This window comes from Triticum aestivum, chromosome 6B (genome assembly GCF_018294505.1).
Source record: "Triticum aestivum cultivar Chinese Spring chromosome 6B, IWGSC CS RefSeq v2.1, whole genome shotgun sequence".
In the NCBI taxonomy this organism is placed as follows: Eukaryota; Viridiplantae; Streptophyta; class Magnoliopsida; order Poales; family Poaceae; genus Triticum; species Triticum aestivum.
This window is the reverse complement of record NC_057810.1, coordinates 346254306-346278966: the sequence shown is the minus strand read 5'-3', so window position 1 is coordinate 346278966 and position 24661 is coordinate 346254306. Positions and strand designations below refer to the sequence as shown.

Genomic DNA, 24661 nt, shown 5'->3' with positions numbered 1-24661 from the left:
ATGATGATGAAGCTCTCGGCTTGAAGTTGCTTGCAGTAGGAGGACGACTTGAACTTGCCGAAGTCTTCTTGTAACTTGACTTGTCTCCGTTGCTTGGTGAAGTTTTTGTCAATGTAGGAGTCGTTGTAGTCGTTAAAGCTTGGTTGTAGGAGGAGTTGTAGGTCTTGGAAGCTAACTTGGCATACTTGAAGTCATCTTGCACTTGGCGTTCCGCCTTGGTAGCTTGGTGAACTAGCTCGATGAGGTTGGAGTAGGGTTGGAAGTCGGCGATCTTCTTGATAGGATGGTTGAGTCCATTCAAGAAACGTGCCATCATTTTCTCATCATCTTCCGTGACATTGGCTCTTATCATGGCAATTTCCATCTCCTTGTAGTACTCTTCAACGGTCTTTGTTCCTTGCTTGAGGAGTTGGAGTTTCTTGAAGAGGTCACGGTTGTAGTAGGTTGGCACAAAGCGTGCTCGCATGACATCCTTCATTTGATCCCATGTTGTGATGGGTGGTTCACCTCTTGCCTCTCGGCGCTCAAGGACTTGTTCCCACCAAATGAGGACATAGTCTTGGAACTCAAGGGATGCCATGGCGATCTTCTTTTCTTCCCCATAGTTGTGCAAACGAAAGATCTTGTCGACTTTCAATGCCCATGAAAGGTACTCTTCAGGATCATTACTTCCGGTGAACTTGGGCATGGTGAACTGGAGCTTGCCATAGCGTTGTTCTTCATTGTGTTGGGGTAGAGGGTGATGACGTCCTTGACGTGGAGGATTGCCGCCCTCTAATTGCGCTTGGCATGGAGTGTTTCCATTGTCTTGTTGCTCTTGGTGAACTTATGCTTTCTTGTCAAGCTTGTGGTTCTAGATGAGCTTGTTGTTCTTCTCTGTCTTGTGGAGGAGCTTGCGGAACTTGACGATGCACTCGTGCTTGATATCTTCTTTCCTGAACTTCGTCGCGAAGTGCTTCTTCTTCTTGACGTGTTTGGCGGTTCCGGTTGGCAATGGCACAATTCGTATGTCGGAGGGCACGTGGCGCCCCAAGTGCTTGAGCTTCACATTGTTCTTGTTGTTAACGTAGTGCGATGGCGTCTTGCTCATCTTGATGTTGGTGTTGTCGTTCTTGCATTAGCTCTTGTTGGCATCGTTGTTCTTGTGCTTCCTCTTGTTGGCGTTGACGTTGCCTTTCTTGTGCTTGCGCGAATGTAGCTTGATTTTGACGATGTCAATATTCATGCTCTTCAAGTTTCTCTTGAGGATCGGTGCCGTGTAGAGGATTGCGGTTTGCTTGGCGGTCTTGGAGCACGGCTCATCGAAGAGTGTTGGATGTCGGTGTACTTGAGCCCGAGATGGTGTCGTCGGAGTGTCGACTCAAGCAGCTCCGTCTTGAGTAGGACGAAGTGGTAGAAGAGCGATTGACCAACAAGGCACAAATCTCGTCCATTCTTGCATTGTTCTCTTGTTTTTGTTCGTCGAGCTTGTTGTCGAAGTAGTCTCTTGTACGTTGCTCGGAGAGGCGCAAGTCGGTTGCGAGATTGTCAATGCGGTTGCTTAATGCTTGTTGTTCTTGATGCAAAGCTCGTTGTGCACCGAAGAGGTGGTTATTGGTGACGTAGGTGTTCGGGTCGTCGTCTTGCTCGAGGAAGAGTGGGTTGGTAGAAGAACTTGGCCTATACATCATTCCAAGCAAATGTGTGAGTGGGAACTATACCAAATGTACATTGACCGAAGTTGAAGATGGATCAATGATCACTCAAATGTGTAGCAAGCAAATAGCACTATTGGTACCAATTCTTGTCGGTTCTCACACCTACACAAGTAAAAGCCTTTGGTGGAGCTTGGTGAGGATGGTGGCACAACATTTATGCAATTGTTAGTGAGACTCAATGATGTTGAAAAAGATTTGCAAATGCAACAAGTAGACCAATAGCAAGTAGTCGTACACGGAAACACACACATAAATAGATAAATTGGATCGTGCAACCCAAAATGAGCTCAAAATGTGGAATCCAAGGAAAATGCTCTTGTTGCACAACACTAGAGAGACGCTAGCACGATTGCACAATAGGCGGATACGAGACTTGTGCACAACCTACTAAGCAAAATGCAATGACTTCTATCCCAAGTATGTTATATGTGTGGTATTCCTGTGATATGATCCAAGATGATCGAGTATGACAATCTTAATGTAGTATGATGCTATGGTTCTTGCTTAAAAGCTCTTTGCTTATCTTCCTCTTTTGCCTAAAAGCTTGTTTGGCTCTTTCTCTTTTGAGCTCTTTTGATGGCCACTTATGCAAAACTTCACGAACCAAGCTAGCAATTATGTATATGCTATGACATCCTTGTGACACAAGAGATGATACCAAGATGTGGACACTAAGATGAAGATATATGCAATGATCACTATGTGCACAAGTAACGTTGTCGGCAATACTCAAATGGCTAGTCTCGATAGGAAAGGTACGCAAAAATGGGCAATGGGTTATCAATGCAATGGCAAGGAGTACACAAAGTGCCATCGAGGTTACCGTCCTTGCTTATAGTTGAGGGTGTCAAAATTGTTGAGTGGTTGATGTCGATGACGAAGATGAGCGGCGATGATCGCGAAGTCGAACTGTCCCTAAGTAGCCGAAACACGATAGGAAACGGAAACCGCAACTCAGATTCTCAAAGAACAAAACGTGTCAAAATTTGTCGGAGTGCGTAGCGGGTAAGCAATGGTGGTTGCGAAAAGCGGAGGTGGTTTGATACGTCGGGTTATCGGAGTGTTGGAGCGGAAAGTGGTATTGGGGTGTGTATGCGGAAGTGGAAATGGTGGTTGAACTAAAAAAATCAGTTTCGTCGGGGAACGTCGGACGTCCGGTGGTGGTCGGACGACCGATACTCGTCGGACGTCCGGTGCCTGGGCGATTTCGAGCACGGGGTGAACTCAAGTTTTTGAGGTGGAGGTGGCAAAATTGGTTGAATTTGGGCGATTTTGTGGATGGAAATGGGGGAAATGACGAGGGAAAGCTAGATCCACTCGAGGCAAAGCAAATCCACGGATCAAATCCAACAAAACTTCATATCAACAACAAATCACAAAAAAAATTGGGGGGCTATCTTTGTGGGAATTTTCAAAATTAGGACGAAATCAACAAAATTAGGCTAGAAAACAAGGGTAGGCACTCCAAATTCGTGATCAGCCAAGGCTCATGATACCAAGATGATGTAGGGTGGAAACCCTAGGGCCGATCTTTCACGATTGGAGCGGATCCTACGAAGAACACAAGGGAAAACATGGGGGAAAACATGAGGGGAAACACGAGAGAAATCACTCAAACCAACAAGATTCGATTATACATGTGCTAGATCCTCGAAACACAAAGAGATACACGATCCACGATCAACAAAGGACGATAGAAGTAGCAAGTTCTTCTCCGTGAGGAGATCTTGAAGGTCTTCCCGTGAGGGGACTTGAATCCAAGATGGATCTTCTCCGTAGAGCTCGCGGCCTCTCTCGGTGGAGTAGATCCAGATGGATGAGCAAAGCTCTACCTCTCAAATGAGCTAAATCAATGCTAACCCTAATAAGAGGGAGGAGGAGGAGTATATATAGTCTAGTGTCATGAAAGGGTAAGTGGGCTTGGGCCCAACACGCGGCGCACGCACAGGTGTCGGACGTCCGACAGCCACCGATCGTCCGATGTCTCGCGGGGGACTAGACGTCCGGTAAGTGTCGGACTTCCGACGATTCGGCTCTATTGGGGCTCTGTCGGACGTCCAGTTGGGGTCGGACGTCCGGGGCGTCAGTCGTCCGGTGTCCTCCATACTTCCGACGTTTTGGTCCTGGACTGGTGGTCACGGCCTCCGGCGTGGCTTGGTCGTACGGCCGCTGGGAGGTGTCGGTCGTCCGGTGCGCGCCGATCGTCCAACCGCTATAGCGTTCGCTAGCTGGGGCTTGTCGGGCTGGCTGAAGCTTCAGGCGTCGAACGTCCGAGAGGTCTCTGTCGTCCGGTGGCTGGAGAGTTTCTGGCAGCTCCTCTTCTCGTTCCTTGTACGTGGTGTCCTCGTCGCCTTGTCCATTGGTTGTAGCTGTCCCGTGGCCTCCCTCCAAGTACCTAATTACACATAGGGTTTTCGCTTGAGGTAGTAACCATGTCTCATATGTAGAAAGTGGTAGTTTGAAGAGGAGCGAGTTCACCTTATCTTCGATAGCCTTTGCTTGAGCCCTTGTCATTGGTCCAAGTGGTGTCGTGGGAGTGTAAGTAGGTCCATGGGGATGACCTTGGGATGCTCCGCATCATTGGGGCCTTTAGCCATGAAGCACCTTCCAATTCCTTTGTTTGGTGAATCAAATATGTCGTGGGAGTTGGATAACACTAGTGCAAGACCGACAACACCTTCATCTTGAGTATAGTCGGAGTCGGAGTGATAGCTTCTCTCGGAGTGACTGTCGTAGTCGGAGCCGGAAACCCATTCACCTACATGAGTTTGATGTCTTCGTCTTGTGTAGCTCTTTGATGACTTGTCTTTCCTTTCTGAATCCTTGCTTCTTCGAGAGGGTCTTCATTCATAACGACCATCTCTATTCCTTCTCTCTCTATGAGGTGATTCATCTCTTCTACTCCTCCTTTTAGGTGAGTATTCTCTTTTCTTGTAAGGTGCCATACACTCATTGAAGTAGTGTCCGGGTCTTCCACAATTGTAGCAACTACGATCACGACTAGAAGATCTTTTCTCATTGTAGGACCTTGACTTGGAGCTTCTATCTTTGCTTCTACTCTTGTAGAATTTATTGAAGTTTTTCACCATTAGACTCAATTCCTCATTGGAGACTAGCTTGTCACTTGATGTTGTAGGAGCATCACTTGAAGCTTTGTATGCATCACTTGACTTGTTGTGGAGCTCTTCCTTACCCTTGAGTGACATCTCATGAGCAACAATTCTTCCAGTGACTGGGCTTTGGATCTTTGTAATTGGGCATCATTTGGATCAAAGTGTACACGTTATCATATTTACCATCCAAGGCTCTAAGGATCTTCTCGATGATGAACTTGTGAGTCATTTCTTCACTTTCTAAGCCGACAATCTCATTTGTGATGACAGCAAGCCTAGAGTACATTTCACCGACTCCTTCACCATCCTTCATATTGAATTTTTCAAGTTGACTTTGAAGCACATCCGACTTGGATTTCTTGATAGACTCGGTACCTTCGTGCATATCAACCAAAGTATCCCAAAAAAATTTGCATTCTCAAGGTGGCTGAGTTGTTGAATTTGTTGGGGCACAAACCATTGAAGAGAATGTCACAAGCTTGAGCATTATATTGCAACATCTTCAATTCTTTCGCGGTCGCTTCACGATCTGGTTCTCTACCGTCCTCAAAGAATTCACCTTGCAAGCCAACGAACAACAACCCAAATGGCGGGGTTATGACCAAGAATAGGCATTTTCATCTTATGCTTCCAACTAGCAAAATTTGTACCATTAAAATATGGACCTCTACGATGATAATTACCCCCAGTCATACTCTCCTAGGTTGTGAAACCAAGGCTATGGTGACCAAAGCAATGCAAACCAAGGCTTACGAAGACCAAAGCTCTGATACCACTTGTAGGATCGAAACTATGTCTAAAGGTGGGGTGATTAGACTACTTGACCAAATAAAACCTAACCTTTTCCCAATTTTAGTTGTAGGCAGATTTTAGCAATTATAAAAAGTCAAGCAACACCCTACACATGTAATTCTAAGAGTATAGCAGCAAAAAGTAAGACATTGCACATTCAAGTAAAGGGAAGGGTTTGGAGAAAGCAAACGCAATGGGGACACGGTGATTTTTGGCGTGGTTTCAATAGGTGGTGCTATCGTACATCCACGTTGATGGAGACTTCAACCCACAAAGGGTAACGGTTGCAAAAGTCTATGAAGGGCTCTACCCACGAAGGGTTCAGGAAGAAGCAACCTTATCTATCCCACCATGGCCATCATCCACGAAGGACTTGCCTCACTCAGCTAGATCTTCACGAAGTAGGCGGCCTCCTTGCCCATACAAACTTCTTGGTTCAACTCCACATCATGTCGGAGGCTCCCAAGTGACACCTGACCAATCTAGGAGACACCACTCTCCAAAAGGCAATAGACAATGTGTTGATTATTAACTCCTTGCTCTTGTGCTTCAAATGATAGTCTCCACAACACTCAACTCTCTCTCTCATAGATTTGGCTATGATGGAAGAAGGATTCGAGTGGAAAGCAACTTGGGGACGGCTAGAAATCAAGGTTCAAATGGTAGGGATGGAATCTCTTTATCTCAACACATGAGTAGGTGGTTTTCTCTCAGAAATGAGTAGTGAAAGTGTAGTCACGTTCTGATGGCTCTCTTACTGAGTAAGAGGGGGTGGAGGGGTATAAATAGCCTCCACACAAAATTCAACCATTACACACTTTTGACCCAACTCGGTGGCACCGATCAAAAATCTTGATGACAGTGATCTACGTAAAAGATATGAACGTTAGGAATCTCAATGGGACCGACTGGAACAACTCGGATGAACCGATGCGCAATGGTTAGGGCAAGCCTTGTTTTGGTGGCACCGATTGCATTGACTCAGTAGGACCTAAGTTAAGAAATGAGGCAACAAAAAGATGGCACGCTGTCTCGATGGGACTGATTGCAATTTCGGTGGGACTGAAATAATTGCAACAAGGTTACAAAAGGTTTGTCAAGCATCTCACTGGGACCGATTTCAAATCATGGTGAGACCGAAATAATTGCAACCAACTGGTTACAAAAAGTTGGGGAGGCAAAACCGCTGGGACCAAGAACCATACCGGTGGATCCGATTTGTTAGGGTTTGGCTGTGGCTATGTCTAGATGAACTCTGGTGGCTCCGGATAGGGAAATTTCGATGGGGCCAAGATGGAATGTAGGGTTGTTGACATGTCTGGATCGAGAAGGTGGTTGAGGGTTTTGGAACAATATCATTAAGCACTTGAGCAAATAGATCATAATAAAAACCTTATCTCCTTTTAATAGTATTGGCTTTTCTATAGACTTAATGTGATCTTGGATCACTTAACCAAAAATGTAGAGTCTTGAGCTTTTACCAATCCATGTCCTTAGCATTTTGGGGGGTCCACAATCACTAGTCCTTGCCATGCCAATCAATGAACATCCTGAAATCTTTAACTTGAATGGACATTAATTCAATGATATATACGTTCTTATGAATTACCAAAACCACCCGACGATTAATTGCACTTTCAAAGTCATTGATGATGATCATATCACCGTCCACAATGTCACTTTAATTTGTTGGACCAAGAACTTTGTTTGAGGCAATGCACTTTTGGTTGTAGGATTTCAAACTTTGATTGATATAATGCACTTTTAACTCCGCCTATGTTGTCTCAACATAGCCGGTCCCAAGCCCGGGTAAAGGAGGAGGGTTGTGATAGGCTTGGCGAGCCAACGTAAAAACTCAGCCACTCTTATGGAGATGAAACCCAAAAGATTTTCGTTGGGGCGTAACCCTCTCAGCGACGCGCCACATCGGAACCCGGGTGTGGTGGAAAATGGGCAAGGGCCGGGCCGTCACCCCCCAAGTGGCGCGCCGTATCTTGATCCGGATACGGTGGCAAGTGAGCGAGGATCGGGTCGTCGCATCCTTAGTGGCGCGCTACATCGGCGCCCGGATGTAGTGGAAAATGAGCAAGGGTCTTTGCATTTGACTCGACGAGTGCGAAGGGTAAGGAAGCTAGCCGAGCCTAGGAGGATTCGCTTAGGTAGCTGGAACGTAGGGTCTCTGACAGGGAAGCTTCGGGAGCTAGTTGATGCAGCAGTGAGGAGAGGTGTTGATATCCTTTGCGTCCAAGAAACCAAATGGAGAGGACAGAAGGCGAAGGAGGTGGAGGATACCGGCTTCAAGCTGTGGTACACGGGGACGGCTGCAAACAGAAATGGCGTAGGCATCTTGATCAACAAGAGCCTCAAGTATGGAGTGGTAGACGTCAGGAGACGTGGGGACCGGATTATCCTGGTCAAGCTGGTAGCTGAGGACTTGGTTCTCAATGTTATCAGCGCATATGCCCCGCAAGTAGGCCACAATGAGAACACCAAGAGGGAGTTCTGGGAAGGCTTGGAAGACATGGTTAGGAGTGTACCGATTGGTGAGAAGCTCTTCATAGGAGGAGACCTCAATGGCCACGTGGGTACATCTAACACAGGTTTTGAAGGGGCGCATGGGGGCTTTGGCTATGGCATCAGGAATCAAGAAGGAGAAGATGTCTTAAGCTTTGCTCTAGCCTACAACATGATTGTAGCTAACACCCTCTTTAGAAAGAGAGAATCACATCTGGTGACTTTTAGTAGTGGCCAACACTCTAGCCAGATTGATTTCATCCTCTCGAGAAGAGAAGATAGGCGTGCGTGCCTAGACTGTAAGGTGATACCTGGGGAGAGTGTTGTACCCCAGCATAAGCTGGTGGTTGCTGACTTCCGCTTTCGGATTCGTGTCCAGCGGGATAAGCGTGCCAGGGTCGCTAGAACGAAGTGGTGGAAGTTCAAGGGGGAGGTAGCTCAGGTGTTCAAGGAGAGGGTATTTAAGGAGGGCCCTTGGGAGGAAGGAGGGGATGCGGACAATGTGTGGATGAAGATGGCGACTTGCATTCGTAAGGTGGCCTCGGAGGAGTTTGGAGTGTCCAGGGGAAGGAGAAGCGAAGATAAGGATACCTGGTGGTGGAATGATGATGTCCAGAAGGCGCTTAAAGAGAAGAAAGATTGCTTCAGACGCCTATACCTGGATAGGAGTGCAGACAACATAGAGAAGTACAAGATGGCGAAGAAGGCCGCAAAGCGAGCTGTTGGTGAAGCAAGGGGTCGGGCATATGAGGACCTCTACCAACGGTTAGGCACGAAGGAAGGTGAAAGGGACATCTATAAGATGGCTAAGATCCGGGAGAGGAAGACGAGGGATATTGGCCAAGTCAAATGCATCAAGGACGGAGCAGGCCAACTCTTGGTGAAGGACGAAGAGATTAAGCATAGATGGCGGGAGTACTTCGACAAGCTGTTCAATGGGGAGAATGAGAGTTCTACCATTGAACTGAATGACTCCTTTCATGAGACCAGCATGCGTTTTGTGCGGCGCATCCAGGAGTCTGAGGTGAAGGAGGCTTTAAAAAGGATGAAAGGAGGCAAGGCGATGGGCCCTGATTGTATCCCCATTGAGGTGTGGAAAGGTCTCGGGGACATAGCGATAGTATGGCTAACCAAGCTTTTCAACCTCATTTTTCGGGCAAACAAGATGCCAGAAGAATGGAGACGGAGTATATTAGTACCAATCTTCAAGAACAAGGGGGATGTTCAGAGTTGTACTAATTACCGTGGAATTAAGCTGATGAGCCATACAATGAAGCTATGGGAGAGAGTCATTGAGCACCGCTTAAGAAGAATGACAAGCGTGACCAAAAATCAGTTTGGTTTCATGCCTGGGAGGTCGACCATGGAAGCCATTTTCTTGGTACGACAACTTATGGAGAGATATAGGGAGCATAAGAAGGACTTGCATATGGTGTTCATTGACTTGGAGAAGGCCTATGATAAGATACCGCGGAATGTCATGTGGTGGGCCTTGGAGAAACACAAAGTCCCAGCAAAGTACATTACCCTCATCAAGGACATGTACAATAATGTTGTGACAAGTGTTCGAACAAGTGATGTCGACACCGATGACTTCCCGATTAAGATAGGACTGCATCAGGGGTCAGCTTTGAGCCCTTATCTTTTTGCATTGGTGATGGATGAGGTCACAAGGGGTATACAAGGAGATATCCCATGGTGTATGCTCTTTGCGGATGATGTGGTGCTAGTTGACGATAGTCGGACGGGGGTAAATAGGAAGTTAGAGTTATGGAGACAAACCTTGGAATCGAAAGGGTTTAGGCTTAGTAGAACTAAAACCGAGTACATGATGTGCGGTTTCAGTACTACTAGCTGTGAGGAGGAGGAGGTTAGCCTTGATGGCCAGGTGGTACCTCGGAAGGACACCTTTCGGTATTTGGGGTCAATGTTGCAGGAGGATGGGGGTATTGATGAAGATGTGAACCATCGAATCAAAGCCGGATGGATGAAGTGGCGCCAAGCTTCTGGCATTCTCTGTGACAAGAGAGTGCCACAAAAGCTAAAAGGCAAGTTCTACAGGACGGCGGTTCGACCCGCAATGTTGTATGGCGCGGAGTGTTGGCCGACTAAAAGGCGACATGTTCAACAGTTAGGTGTGGCGGAGATGCGTATGTTGAGATGGATGTGTGGCCACACGAGGAAGGATCGAGTCCGGAATGATGATATACGAGATAGAGTTGGGGTAGCACCAATTGAGGAGAAGCTTGTCCAACATCGTTTGAGATGGTTTGGGCATATTCAGCGCAGGCCTCCAGAAGCTCCAGTGCATAGCGGACGGCTAAAGCGTGCGGAGAATGTCAAGAGAGGGCGGGGTCGACCGATTTTGACATGGGAGGAGTCCGTTAAGAGAGACCTGAAGGATTGGAGTATCGACAAAGAGCTAGCTATGGACAGGGGTGCGTGGAAGCTTGCTATCCATGTGCCAGAGCCATGAGTTGGTTGCGAGATCTTATGGGTTTCACCTCTAGCCTACCCCAACTTGTTTGGGACTAAAGGCTTTGTTGTTGTTGTTGTTGTATTGATATAATGCACTTTTGTTGATAGAAATCTAAAATTTATTACTATTTAAATGTTCAAATGTGGTTGTACAGTCAGCCGCGCGGCCGTCGACCGATTTTACATCTTCACTTTGCATCATCTATTAGAGTTGCACTTTTACATCACCAATATGCATTTGCTAGAGTTGCCCCTTTTTTGGAGGGGAGCCTTGGTGCAATGGTAAAGCTGCTGCCTTGTGACCATGAGGTCATGGGTTCAAGTCCTGGAAACAGCCTCTTACAGAAATATAGGGAAAGGCTGCATACTATAGACCCAAAGTGGTCGGACCCTTCCCTGAACCCTGCGCAAGCGAGAGCTACATGCACCAGGTTGCCCTTTTTTTAAATTGCACTTTCAATGTAGATTTTACATCACCTAGTTCTCATTTCTAAAAAATTTGCATCATCTATTGAAGATGCTCTTAGACTTTGACATTGATGCTCGTATTTTCCCAGATTTATTTCAAACCTTCCAGCAATGTACATTCAGTGGGAGGAAACATTTCTGTCAACTACGAAAGTGTCTGTGACGGCAACTTCATCAATCTCAAGATAATGTGCCAGCTCAGTTGTGGCAACAACTTCATCAATCTCAAGATAATGTGCCAACTCAGTTTCTCAAAGGTGCTCATAGGGGTAGGGTATGTGTGTGTGCTTTCATAGGGGTAGGGTGTATATGCATGCTTTCATATGAACAAGTGTATACTTGCGTCAAGCGACTTCAATTGTTAAAAAAAATCACGAAGGGTCACTTAGTACAAAAAATACTAGGAAGGTGGTTTTATGTATGGCACATGGCACCACCAACTTCGTTTAGATTTTTTTGCCGATTTATATGCCATATCATCTTTCACTTGTCAACATGATGCCATGTGAGCAAAAACCACTTGCCAATCATCATGGGGCTGTAATTTAACCAGTACCAAGAGTTGAAGGCGTGCCATAACCGGTTTTCCATTCAGGGTTGAATCTTAAAACCATGTGGTAGGTTTAGAGTTGAGGAGTGGAATTCTCTCATGCATATATCATGGAATTAGACTTCAACACCAGTGTCATCAATCTAGATCCAGAATACCCAATCTGAGACAACAGTTTAATGGGTGGGCATTATCCTTTACATGTCCTACTGTTCCGGTGTTCAGTTCTGGATTTCAATTCCCTAGTTCTGAATTAGAATTCCCTCCTTCCGCTCATTGATCTACAACTATATATACATGTGTATAGACTAAATGTTACAGATATGTACAGCAGCAGCAATACCTTTGATGAATGGTAGTATTAAAGACTGCTTCGGCAAAAACTTCACAGCACATCAGTGGGCCTAAGAACCATCCAGTCTCTCATCTAGGCATTCTGCCCACTTGGTTGAATGGTTCGGTCAGATCTATCCTCCATCCAAGAATGATCAGCAAGCCAGACGACAAAAGGACCATCCATATATAATATGAATCTCAAGTACTATCCATCATTACCATCAGTCTGACTCAAGTTTCTTAAATCGCCTTTCCCACTCCCTAACTTCATATTCCTGATCCAATAGATCCTTTTCGGTTGTGTAGACAATCTCCCCTGGTGTAATCACCTTCCGCTGAGCCATGTCGCGTGCACTGAGCAACTGAAAAGCCAGAGATCACTAGCTAAATTTATGCCGATCAACAAAAAACTAGTGTGTAAGTTGCTAGAAATCAATAAGTCAACCTAGCAAGGCAATTTGATGACAAGATGACAAACAACTCCGATTGATAATACTAACTACTCCCTCCGTCTTGTAATATAAGAGCATTTTTTACACTACACTAGTATAAAAAAACGCTCTTATATTGTGGGACGGAGGGAGTAATAATGAAGCATGCTACAAGAATATATATATATACGCAATACTATCATGATTGCAATGTATTTTCACTTTATACCAACAATAGCCACTCATTGCTGGAGCCTGTAGCTGTTGAAAGAGATGATCAAGTTGCATAATAATTCTATTTGCTGTTGTTAGTTTAGCCCGTCAAAAGTGGCACTCTTTTAGAACTTTATGATGCATGGGAACCTGGGAGTAAACAACCGACGTCATTCAAATTTCGGCCTATCAGGTTCAAAGCGAAATGCTCTGGAATATACGCGGCTTTCTCCAAACATGTCATTTGTGTGTAAACAGCAACCACATAACTTCTGTTGAGCTAAAGTTTGCTGGACTTTAGAAATTTTTAGTTAAGTAAAACAGAAAGCTATACACTTTTAAGGCTCAATCTGCGGTTGCTGAACTGTGCTGTGTTATGCTTATACTATAATCTGCTGCGTAAATTTAGGCATGAAAGTAGGCAAAAATGGTCAAACAAGGGTGGGGCAAACGGGATTGTGAGAACCCACCGCAATGCCAAACGCAGCCTAATCGTTCTTACCTTTCTTCTGAGAGAAGGTTCTGGCGACAAAAGTTCCTGGGCTCTCTCTTCTCTAGCCTTGTTCCTCCTTGCAATGTCATTGTTGGTCTTGCGTAGCAGCAACCATCTAAATAATGGTATTGCAAAAAAGGAGCCAGCATATATCTACAAATGGTCACATGGTTTAAGAATGAATGAATAATCAGTAATCATTAATACTACCTCCTTTCCGGTTTATAGGGCTCAATTTGTAAATCTCTCCAACCAAGGTAGATGGTGAGTGGTGGAATAAATTTCATAGTTTGCAAAAATAATTAATTACTACACTTTTAATTACAATGCATGCATGCATGACCATTAAACGACCAAAAACTTCAACATGCATTGATTAGTTTTTTCTTGATCCTTGCATGCAGTGATTTAATGCATCTTGAAATCTGAACATGTGATGATGAGTAGTAGAACTGAGACTTATAAAATGGAAAAACAAAAAAATTTAGATGAGCCCTATAAACCGGAAAGGAGGGAGTAATAGTCATCAGTATGTCATCAATAATATTCATCATATGTTTAACACATAATTTAGAAATCAACAGTTTGCTACATACACATACAGAAGTCAGAAATGCCATTCAGAAAAGAGAAAGGGCTCGTGATTTCTTTCAGCATATGCCTTGTACAATGAAAGGCTGCGTACAATAGACCCAAAGTGGTCGGACCCTTCCCCAGACCCTGCGCAAGCGGGAGCTACATGCACTGGGGCTGCCCCCCCCCCCCCCCCCCCCCCCCTATATGCCTTGTACAATGAGTAATGAAGGGGTGCGTTTGGTAGCTGGTATCACCCTGACATGGCTATTCTCCTCTGAGACATGCTGAGAGTATACAACCTGATGTGTTTGGTAGCCGGTATCAACTGAGACATGCTGAGATAAGATGTTATTTGTTGAGGCATGCTGAGGCAAGAGTTTGTTTGGTAGGGTGTATCTCTTGGACTTGGTACACAATTCTAGTAAGATTTTAGCGCGAAACAAATATATCAGAAATACTTGAACAAAGACAAGATCTTAACAAGAAAAACATATTGCAGAACAATCTATGTTGCACAGACTTGGATTTAGATTCGTCAACATTGCTCTGCAAATTCTTGCAAAGTGTAAAATTCACATCAAAAGTCTGGGAGGTATAGATTCAAATTTCAGAAGTATCAAAACCATTAGACTAAACCCTCACTAGGAGGAGATCATCATCCCTCAACACAAGTACAAATTAGCAGCATACAAACACTGTCACTGTTTCTGGATAATAAAATATAGTGTCATCTTGATGTACAGTAATATAGTACGATCTAAGCACTGTCGCCTGAATGTCTGTAATATACTGCAGAACTGAACATACTGATTCTCCACAGTATGCGATTCATTTAGAATGCAAATAAATTATAGATTGCCAGCTATTTCTGTAAATATTCATTGAACATTGAACATCTTTTCTCCAAAGCAATGCCTATATATTGTCCTCGCTCCTCAGTCCTCCCCAATTAATTAAAGTTATATGTTGTTGCTCTTCGATCATAACACACGAAGGAGAACAAAAAAAAAGATACAGATTCGACAAAGATACGGATTCGCCCAACAATCAAGAAGAATGGAGGGAGAGGGAGAGATCTGGAAGTTTCTTGCTGCCTGCATAGAGATAGGGGTGGGCCCAAGATTTTGGATATCGGTATTCAAATAGTATTTTAAAAAGAAAATTAATCAAAAAGCGGATTTTGGCACCAAAATGATAGTTTCGTCTAAAAACTTTACTTTTGCAAAATCTATAAAGAATATACCTCAAACATTTTTTTACTGTGAAAATAATATCTTGTCAAGAAAAATTAGCCATATAGGTGCAATTGGATTTTTGGCCAGGTAAGCGCACACTTTATAAGACAAATGATCTTATGCTCAAGAAACATAGAAACAATTGCTAAGATATATATAGAATACTAGTAATTGTGTATGTGCAATGCGCGTTAATATTAGGCAAAATATTAATTAGATTATACATTAATATTAGGCAAGATATTAATTGCATATTAATAGTAGGTAGGATATAACTACTTGATTAATGTTGACGTCGATATTAGGCCTCATATTAATTAGTGGAAGGTGCTAAACATGTTTAATGCTAAACACCGGAGCGATGTAGAACATTGGATAGATGTAGTTGAACGGGCGAGATTTGTTGGATCTCCACAACTCGCTCTTTTTATATTGGTATAGATAATGGTAAAATGCTCATGATATTTACCAAAAAAAAAAATAGAAGCAAAAAAGTGCTAGTATTAGAAGGCAAATGATCTTCCGCTTAAGAAACATAGGAACAATTGCTACGACTATAGAACAAAAGGGGGAAATGCTGATCAAAATAAATCACCTCAAAAAAAAAATACAAGCAATAAAGTGCTAGTAGCAGGTATTGAACTCCTGATCGCTTATTTTGTCACCTTATGAGTCAGAACCAGCTAAGCTAAAACTAGATCATGTTGTTATTTCTCTTTGTTTTCTAATTACATAGAGAAGTACATATTAATGTCTTCCACAAAATTTGGGTATTCATTTAAATACCCATGGATTGTGGTGAGCCCGCTCCCACATAGAGATCGAGACCAAGAACGGAAAAGGAGAGGCAGCGCAGAACCCACGGGCAGGTAGACTTCATGCTCCCTTCTTGTTGGTGCTGGAGAAAAACCAACAGCGTCATACAGGTGAGGTAGACGAGGGAGGAGCACGATGGCTAGAGGCGCTAGTGTCGGAGGAGATGAAGCAGAGAACGGCAGCAGGAGGAGCTTGAGCAGGGAAAGGCAGCCGGAGGAGCTTGAGCAGGGAACGGCAGACGGAGGAGCTTGAGGAGCTTCACCAAGGGATGGCTAGAGGAGGTCGCACTCGGAGGAGTTGGAGCACATGATGGCATCCGGAGGAGCATGAGCAGGGGTCAACAGCCAAGGAGCTAGAGGCAAACGGACGGTGGGGCGGAACGAGATCCTCTAACATAGAGGAAACTACGTCAAAGGGATGTCCGACATATAGGACCGTCCATGTCGTCATCCAACGGCAGGGAGCAAACGGCCGTAGAAACGGAGTCCAACAATCGGCCTAGACAAGGACGTGGTGCTCGCTTGGTGCCTCGCACGACGGCGAGACCTCGACAGCGTGGTGTAGCCATGGGGTTCTGCGACCAGGCGAGCTCTGCAATGTATACGCACGTTCACGCGAGTCTAGGGTTGCAAGGGAAGGAAAGAGATGCTCACGTCCATAGAGTTGTCGTGCCCGGCGAGCAGTGAGCAGCTGGCTGGAACCATGGATCAATTGTGGTTGGCCTGCCGCCTGTTCAGGTAGGATGTACCCCGTCCTGCCTACGAGCGCCGCCGTCTACCACGTGGAGCAAGCAACGGACGTCGTCGACCCGTCCGCAGTGTGGGTCTGGTGCTTGTCCCTTGCAGCCCGATGGTGGACGTGGGTGACACCGCCAACGAAGCCTGGCTGCAGGTCGACCAGCCCTAGCCTCGGTGGTGGACGTGGGTGCTTCTCGATGTTGCGGTTCTGCGCAGAGACTATCTTCCCGGCAACGGACCACCATGAGGAGCCTCATGTGCAGAACATCTCAAGGACATCCACGCAGACGACTTCATGTTCCATCACACCTACCCCGCGTTGGTGCATGAGAGGAGAAACTTCGTGAACCAGAAGAAGCTCCTCGCCGGGCAACTCCATCGTGTTCCCGCACAGGTAGGGCAGCAAGGTCCACAACCCACATCGGCATCCTACACACCAAGCAAGTGTTCTGCGACAAGGACCACTAGAATGACCTGATATGGGGCAATGTCAGCTCCGGTGAAGGAGGCGTGTGGCGCCGCTGCCATGGCTGCACCATGCGCCGCCGCGTCGCGTCATTGTCTGACAGCAGGGCTCTCTATTTCTAGGCTGCACCACGCCGTCGAGATCGTGCCGCCGCCGAAGGCACAAACGAGTGTTGCATCACTGTCTGACCGCAGGGCTCTATTTCTGCAAGCAATTGCTCCGTGCCATCGAATGGCGCATGAAAGGTCCTATGCGTCTCTGACATACCTTTTTCTATGTGAGAGGATCTCGTTTTCGCTGGGCGGGTGCGATGTGGCTGAACTAGGATTCTCTGACTTCAAGTCACCGGACTTGAGGGTGGCTGACATGTGTGACCCACAAGCTGGCCAACATGTCAGCTACACAAAGTCAGGTTACTTTCTGGAGGAGCTCCATTTTTGGGATATTGCTAGTGAGAGGTGGCGGCGGGGAGGGGGCAGCAGGGGAGGGAGAGAGATGTTGCCCGATGGGGTGGGCCACGCTCGTGCAGGGAACTGGGTGGTTGCTTGGGTTTTGTGGTGGTCATGGCTATCAGGCCTTTGCGGTACAAGGTGGGCATGGCTTGCACGGCTCGAACATGCTACCAAACAACTGAACTCTTGTATCAGTGGGAATATCTTACTCATAAAACCTACCAAACACACCCAAAAGGAATGGCATCAACCCATTTATAAAGAAATAAGTTCAGTTATACCTGAAGCAAGGGAAATAACTGCGCAGCAAATGAGATAAGCCCACCAGGTGTCATTGTCATTTGCCTTCACAATTAATATTAATTTAGTAGAAGAAAATTCAATTAAACAAAATGATACTTTGAAGGAAGAATTATAATTCGTACTTCAGTAAGTTTCCCAGAATTATGACGCCAAAAAGATTGAGTCCTCCCAAACCAGCAACCATTGCCCTCTCTAATGCATTTGCTTTACTGTAAAATAACCAGATTAGAATACGAAAACAGCAGCAAGGCCACAGGAATAGTTCAGATTTCAAGATTGACAATTTAGAGCTCATGAGTGATAACAAATACCCTCTAGTGTGTCAAACTAAAACACAAACAATTGTTATCTCTAGGTCTGGAGTCCAATGCAGTTCATTGTGTAATGTGAGACACCATTCCAAGATAAACTTTGAAACACAAATATGCTAATTATACAAGTTCAGGGTGAAATAACAAGAATTTAATTCAGAGAATAATGCTTCACATGACTAACGGTGAGTAGCAACCTGAATTCCCATGGTTTCTCTTCCATAAACTTTTCAACGCCACTCGACATTGTAGACCATCTTGTACCAACATATTCCCTACTCCCACCTCCTTTCGAGGAAGCAGTGCGTTGCAGCGATGGGAATCGATAAAGAATGTTTCCCTACATAGAAGAATGATTATATTTTTAAACGTATTTGGCATTTCATAGTATGATCAATTCAAGCAACTTGTGTTTAAGTAATTGTTTTTAAGGCGTCCCTAAAGCGTCGGAGGGCACCCTCCGACAACATGGTGTCGAGCTCGCCTTTGGCAGCGTCGAGCTCGGCACTGAAGCATTTGCAGCATCCTAGGCGCGTAGAGCAGCACCTTCGACCAAATTGGACACCAACCAGCATGGGAAATACACGGCTCACACGCACTAGTAATAGGAGGGAGTGAGAGAACCGAATCGGTCCACAGTGCACGCCTGAGAAGGAGGGCTCTCTCTCCTCTCCGGACCTTTGGCAGTGGTCGGCGACTCGAGTGAAGATCATCCGTCCACGTCTCCGATCTGTGTCGTCTTCCTTACTGTAGGGCATCCTAGGGTCATAACCATGTCAAGAGCTTCAACAAGTGACACTCGTACCATCAAAACAAAGGTCAATCATCTCATTTACGTGTGTCAACTCGCTACTTTCGAGGATGGTATATGTTGGGCTGTGGTGTGTGTGTGTGTGCGCGCTATGGCCCAAAGGGCCCATACCTGCATCATTTATATGTATAGCAGCTGAGTAAGAGAATAGTAATGATATGCATACATCATTTATATGTATACCTGCATCATTTATATGTATATGCGAGCCGCCGAACATCCGGCCCCCAGCCCGGACATCCGACACCTGCCAGTGCTTAACCGGGCCAGAGGCCCATGTATCCCCTCTTTCCCCTCTCATCTCATGGAACACTATATATAGACCCTCTCCTCCTCCTAACTAGGGTTAGCAAAGGTTTAGCTCATTTGAGATTGAGTTTTGCTCATCCACTTGCCACTCCCATGGAGTTCAAGGCCTCCATGTGAGATGATCCCATGAGTGGATTCAAGACCCCTTAGGGAATATCCTTTTGGATTCAAGACCTCTCTCCTTCAAAGATTGGGATGAACTAGTTCCTCTTTTACCCTCTTGTGTTGGATTTCCCTTTGTGTATGTGGAATTAGCATATGCCTGATTGGATCTTGTCTATTTAAGTGCTCATCTTGTGTTCTTCTCTTGATTTCCTCTCTTTCCCCCCTCCAAGTGTGAAAAGATCATGGACTTAGGGTTCCACCCTACATCATCTTGGATCATAGCATAGGTTGATTCACATCTTCGAGTCCCTACCCCTCCACTTTCTAGCCCCGATTTTGTTTGTTTTCGCCTAATTTCAAAAATCCCCACTAAAATAGCCATACCGAATTTTTTTGTGATTTGTTGGTTGGTGATGTTTTGTTGATTTTGATCCATGGAGTTGAAGTGTTGCAGGCGGATCTAGCTTCCCTCGACAATAATCATAGTACATCTCCCTTGCCATTGCATTGTTAACCCCGAGCCAATTTCGCGTTTCCTACCGAGACTAGCCGTCAAGTATTGCCAGGTAACGCTACTTGTGAACTTCAGTGATACACGTTCCACATAGCTATCATAGTGTGCATATATCCATAGTGTGTATATATCATCGTATCAACTCTTGTGTCATAAATTGTTCCCGCATATACATAATTGCTATCTTGGTTCGAGCATTTTGCGCAAGTGGCCAAAGGAAAATATCAAAAGTGAGAAAAGCTTTTAAGCAAAAGAAGAAGGAAAACAAAGAGTTTGTAAGCAATAGCCATAGCATCGCCACATTGCATACCAAATAGTCATACTTGAGCATCGTTAGAGAAACACCGGGAACATACATACGTAGCATAATCGGGATAGGAAGTCGTTACGTTTTGTCTCTCATAGGTTTTTCTGCACAAGTTTCGTATCCGCCTATTGAGCAATCATGCTACGTCTCTCTAGAGTTGTGCAACAAGAGCATTTTTCATGGATTCCACATTTTGTGCTCATTCCTTGGTTGCACAACCCCACTTATCTATCCGTGTGTGTGTTTCCGTGTCCGTGTGCCCCTCATTGCTATTGGTCTGCTTGTTTCACTTGCGAATTTGTGAATCTCTTTCAACATTATTGAATCTTGCTCACAATTGCATAAATTTTGTGCCACTATCCTCACCAAGCTACTCCAAAGGCTTTACTTGTGTAGGTGTGAGATTGACAAGATCCGGTACCAATTGTGCTACTTCCATAATACCATGTCGGGTGATCATTGATCCATCTCCAACATTGGATAAGGTACATTTGGCCTAGTTATTTCCTTTCTTCCGCTCACATTTTGCTTGAGAATGATAGATAGGCCAAGCACTTCTTCGAACCCACTCTTCGATGAGTAAGACGCACCAAACGACTACATCACCAAGGTTCAACTCTTTGGCGCTCAACGAGCCTTGCATCAAGCGAATGAAGCTTTGGGCGACCACATTGAACAACTCGCCACCGACATGCGACAATCCGAAGCAAGAACACAGGACTACCTTGACGCCAAGCTATCAACTCAAATGGAAGACCTTCATGCCATGATGGTCAACCGTGCTTCCTCGACGTCGTCATCATCAAGACGACACCACTCAAGCCGACACTCATCGGACACCTCTTCGGATGCAAGTCTACCACAAGCTCATTCTCATGTTCGATACGACTACCAAGATCATCAAGCTTTGCAAAATCCATTCCATGGCAATGGTTTACAAGACCACCTTCGAGAGCGCGAACGACATCGTCGCCAAGAACAAGACGCCATTAACCAAGAGCAAGCTCGACAATGCGAACTCCAAGAAGAGCAAGACGGGGACGCTCTCCGACAAGAACAACAACGCCATGAGGAACAAGCACTTGAAGCTCAACGTGCTCTACGCGAAGACACGCGCCCCGTGCAAGAGCGCAACCGCCGTACGCGCGAAGAAGAAGCCCTCTGACGGGAGCGACAAGAGGAAGCCACACGTCTTGAGGAGCGCCAAGAAATGAGGAACGGAGCATGTATCCCACGCCCTCAACGCCAAGATAATCAAGCGGAGCACGAGGAGCAAGCGGTTGAAAACCCACCTCCACGACAAGAGCGACATCACCATCGTCCCCAACACAATGAGGAGCAACGCTACAGCAAGCTCAAGTTCAACATGCCTAAGTTCTCCGGAAGCACTGATCCCAAAGACTACCTCTCATGGGCATTTAAGGTCGACAAGATATTCCGTCTTCACAATTATGAAGAGGAAAATAAGATCGCCATGGCATCCCTTGAGTTCCGAGACAATGTTCTCATTTGGTGGGAACAAGTCATCGAGCGACACCGCGAGAAAGGCAATCCACCCATCACGACTTGGAATCAAATGAAGGAGGTCATGAGAGCTCGTTTTGTGCCTACACACTATAGCCGTGATCTCTTCAAGAAGTCGCAATCCTCAAGCAAGGCACAAAGTCGGTTGAAGACCACTACCAAACTATGGCATGCTTCTTGAATGGACTCAACCATCCTATCAAGAAAATCGACGATTCCATCCTTACACAAACCTCCTCGAGCTAGTACATCAAGCGACCAAGGCGGAGCGACAAGTACAAGATGACTTCACGTACTTCAAGTACTCTTCCAAGGCCTCTACATCATACACTCAAGCTTCAACGACTACGACACCTTCTACCTCGACTAAAGCTTCACCAAACACCGGTGACAAGTCAAGCTACAAGAAACCGTTGACATCTTCGAGTCATCCTCATACAAGCAACTACTCCCTCCGTTCCAAATTACTCGTCGTGGTTTTAGTTCAAATTTTGAACTAAAACCACGACGAGTAATTTGGAACGGAGGGAGTATGGGGCTGTTTGGTTGCTGCCCTGAGTTGTATGCCTGAGAAAATGTGGAGCCTGAAGGTAGCCTGAAAATCAGAGTGAAGGTAGCCTGACCAGGCAGCCGAAGAGATGTGCTGTTTGGTTTGCGCCTGAGCTATGCCACCATGTTCCAGTACAGTTAGTGAATAAATAACTTCACACCCATTTGGTCTATCTCAAAGAAATATTATTTTAATGTCAGGCATTGGGGCAGGCAGAGTCAGGCGTAAGAAATAGGAGGCCTGACTCAGGCTAACTACGTTGCCGGTGGCCAGGTCTGGCTAATTGCTTCAGTCAGCTTTTACAGGCCAGGCTACAACTTGGTGGCTCAGGACACCAACCAAACAGGGTTCAGGCGCGTCTCAGGAAACCTTCAGGTCAGGCAAATTTGACTCAGGGTAGCAACCAAACAGCCCCTATATGCCAAGAGCTTCATCATGAACTGCTCCAACGGATGAAACTGCCAAGACAAGTTCCATCCAATGCTTCACTTGCCAAGGCCGTGGCCAGAAGACATACCAATGTCACACTCGGCGCACCATGATGCCAATGATGACAATACCTACGACTCCATGAGCGAAGAAGAAATGGAAGCACTTGAGCACGTGGCCATGCACCGTCAAGTGAACGAAAATGAAGACGCTCAAGTCTTGTGACAATGATTCGAGCCCCGCTCTAGTTGTCTCCAAGGTCTTGACACTTCAACACCAACAAGATGAAGACCGACGATGCCACATCTTTCATACCAAAGCGAGCATCAATGGACGTTCCGTCAAGGTCATCATCAACGGCATTAGATGCCACAATTTGGCAAGCGACGAGTTATGCTCCAAGCTACAATTGACCAAGAAGAAGCACCCTCACCCCTACAAGGTCCAATGGTTAAGTGACTCCGGCACCATTCAAGTGGAGCATACCGTTCAAGTGTCCTTCAATATTGGCGCATACGAAGACACATTGGAGTGTGATGTGGTTCCCATGTCCGTATGCCATCTCCTCCTAGGAAGACCTTGGCAATTCGACCGCAGCGTCATCCACAACAGACGGACGACCAATCACTATAGTTTCAAGATGAAAGCAAGGAGTACGTGCTTCGACCCATGTCGCCAAGTCAAGTAATCACCGACAAGCTTCAACCCATCATGGAGAGACTAGTGAGCGAGCGAACCACCAAAAAGAGTATGCGTCACAAGCCAAAATTGAGTGACTCCACGATGAGCGACAAGAAAAACCTAGTGCTTTTAGCCACCAAAAGAGACATGAGGGATGTGAGTGAGAGCCCACCGAGTGTTCTTCACTTTGTACTTGTGTGGAAAGATGAAGTGGTGCGGAGTAATACTTCACAACATCTTCCTTTGGTTTTGTCTCATCTATTGCAGGAATTCGCGGACGTCTACCTCGATGAGCTACCTCCAAGACTTCCTCCACTTCGAAGAATCAAACACCACATCGACCTCATCCCCGGCGCACCTTTACCGAACAAGGCACCGTACCACGTCAAGCCCGACGAGACCAAAGAGATACAAAGGCAAGTACAACATTTCATGGAAAACGGGTGTGTACGCGAGAGCTTAAATCCATGTGCCATTTCGGTTATTCTTGTGCCTAAGAAAGATGGTAGTTTTCGGATGTGTTCCGATTGCCGTCTCATCAATACTATCACCGTTCGGTATAGACACCCCATTCCAACCAATTTCTTAAAAATTAACCTTAAAAGTGACTACTATCAAATTCGCATGCAAGAGGGTGACGAATGGAAAACGGCTTTTAATACCAAACTTGGCTTGTATGAATGGTTAGTCATGTCTATGGGCTTATCTCAAGCACCTAGCACTTTTATGTGTGTGATGCACTATGTTCTTAGCAAATATATTGGAATTTGTGTTGTGGTATACTTTGATGACATACTTGTGTTCAGTCAATCTCTTAAGATCATGTCAAACATCTTAGGGACGTCTTGCAAGTTCTTAGAAACGAGCGACTTTATGCTAACAAGGAAAAATGCACTTTTGGTGTTGATAAGCTTATTTTCTTGGGCTTCGTTGTGTCCTCTAAGGGTGTTCAAATTGATGGATCTAAAATTGACACTACTAAAACTTAGCCACAACCAACCAATTTGCAATAAGTGTGTAGTTTTCTTGGCCTAGCCGGATTCTATCATCAATTTGCTAAGGATTTTAGCACTATTAACATTGCACGCATTGAGCAAGAAAAATGTACCATTTGTTTGGGGACCTTCTCAAGACACCGCATTTCATGAGCTTAAAAACTTGCTTACACATGCTCCATGACTTGCATTATCAAATTTTGATAGAACTTTTGAAGTGCATTGCGACGCTAGTGGTAATGGCATAGGTGGCGTGTTAATGCAAGAGAAGCGCCCTATCGCATACTTTAACAAGAAACTTCCCGGAGCCCAACTTAATTACCCCCTTTATGACAAGGAGTTATATGCTTTAGTGAGAGTCTTGCATGTGTGGGAACATTATCTTCGCACTCGTGAATTTGTCATCCATAGGGATCATGAGACGCTTAAATACCTTAAGGGTCAAACAAAATTCA

At 45.4% G+C, this 24661-nt stretch overlaps 1 protein-coding gene across 4 annotated transcripts in view; it reads right to left on the bottom strand.

Annotated features, from left to right (window-relative positions):
* Window positions 1-11691: 11691 nt before the first annotated feature.
* The window catches only part of LOC123137127 (uncharacterized protein At5g03900, chloroplastic), a 29414-nt gene continuing 16444 nt past the window's right edge, over window positions 11692-24661 (bottom strand). For 2 of the 4 annotated variants that reach the window (XM_044556729.1, XM_044556731.1), the window contains exons 9-13: window positions 18179-18321; window positions 17793-17879; window positions 17649-17712; window positions 13095-13238; window positions 11692-12310 (exon numbers count right to left, since the gene is read on the bottom strand). In XM_044556729.1, the coding sequence (XP_044412664.1) occupies window positions 12170-12310; window positions 13095-13238; window positions 17649-17712; window positions 17793-17879; window positions 18179-18321 (579 nt within the window). In that variant the 3' untranslated portion in view covers window positions 11692-12169. Of the gene's footprint in view, window positions 12311-13094; window positions 13239-13877; window positions 14080-17648; window positions 17713-17792; window positions 17880-18178; window positions 18322-24661 lie in introns of those variants that run through there. The other 2 variants (XM_044556730.1, XM_044556732.1) reach the window with 2 other exon arrangements.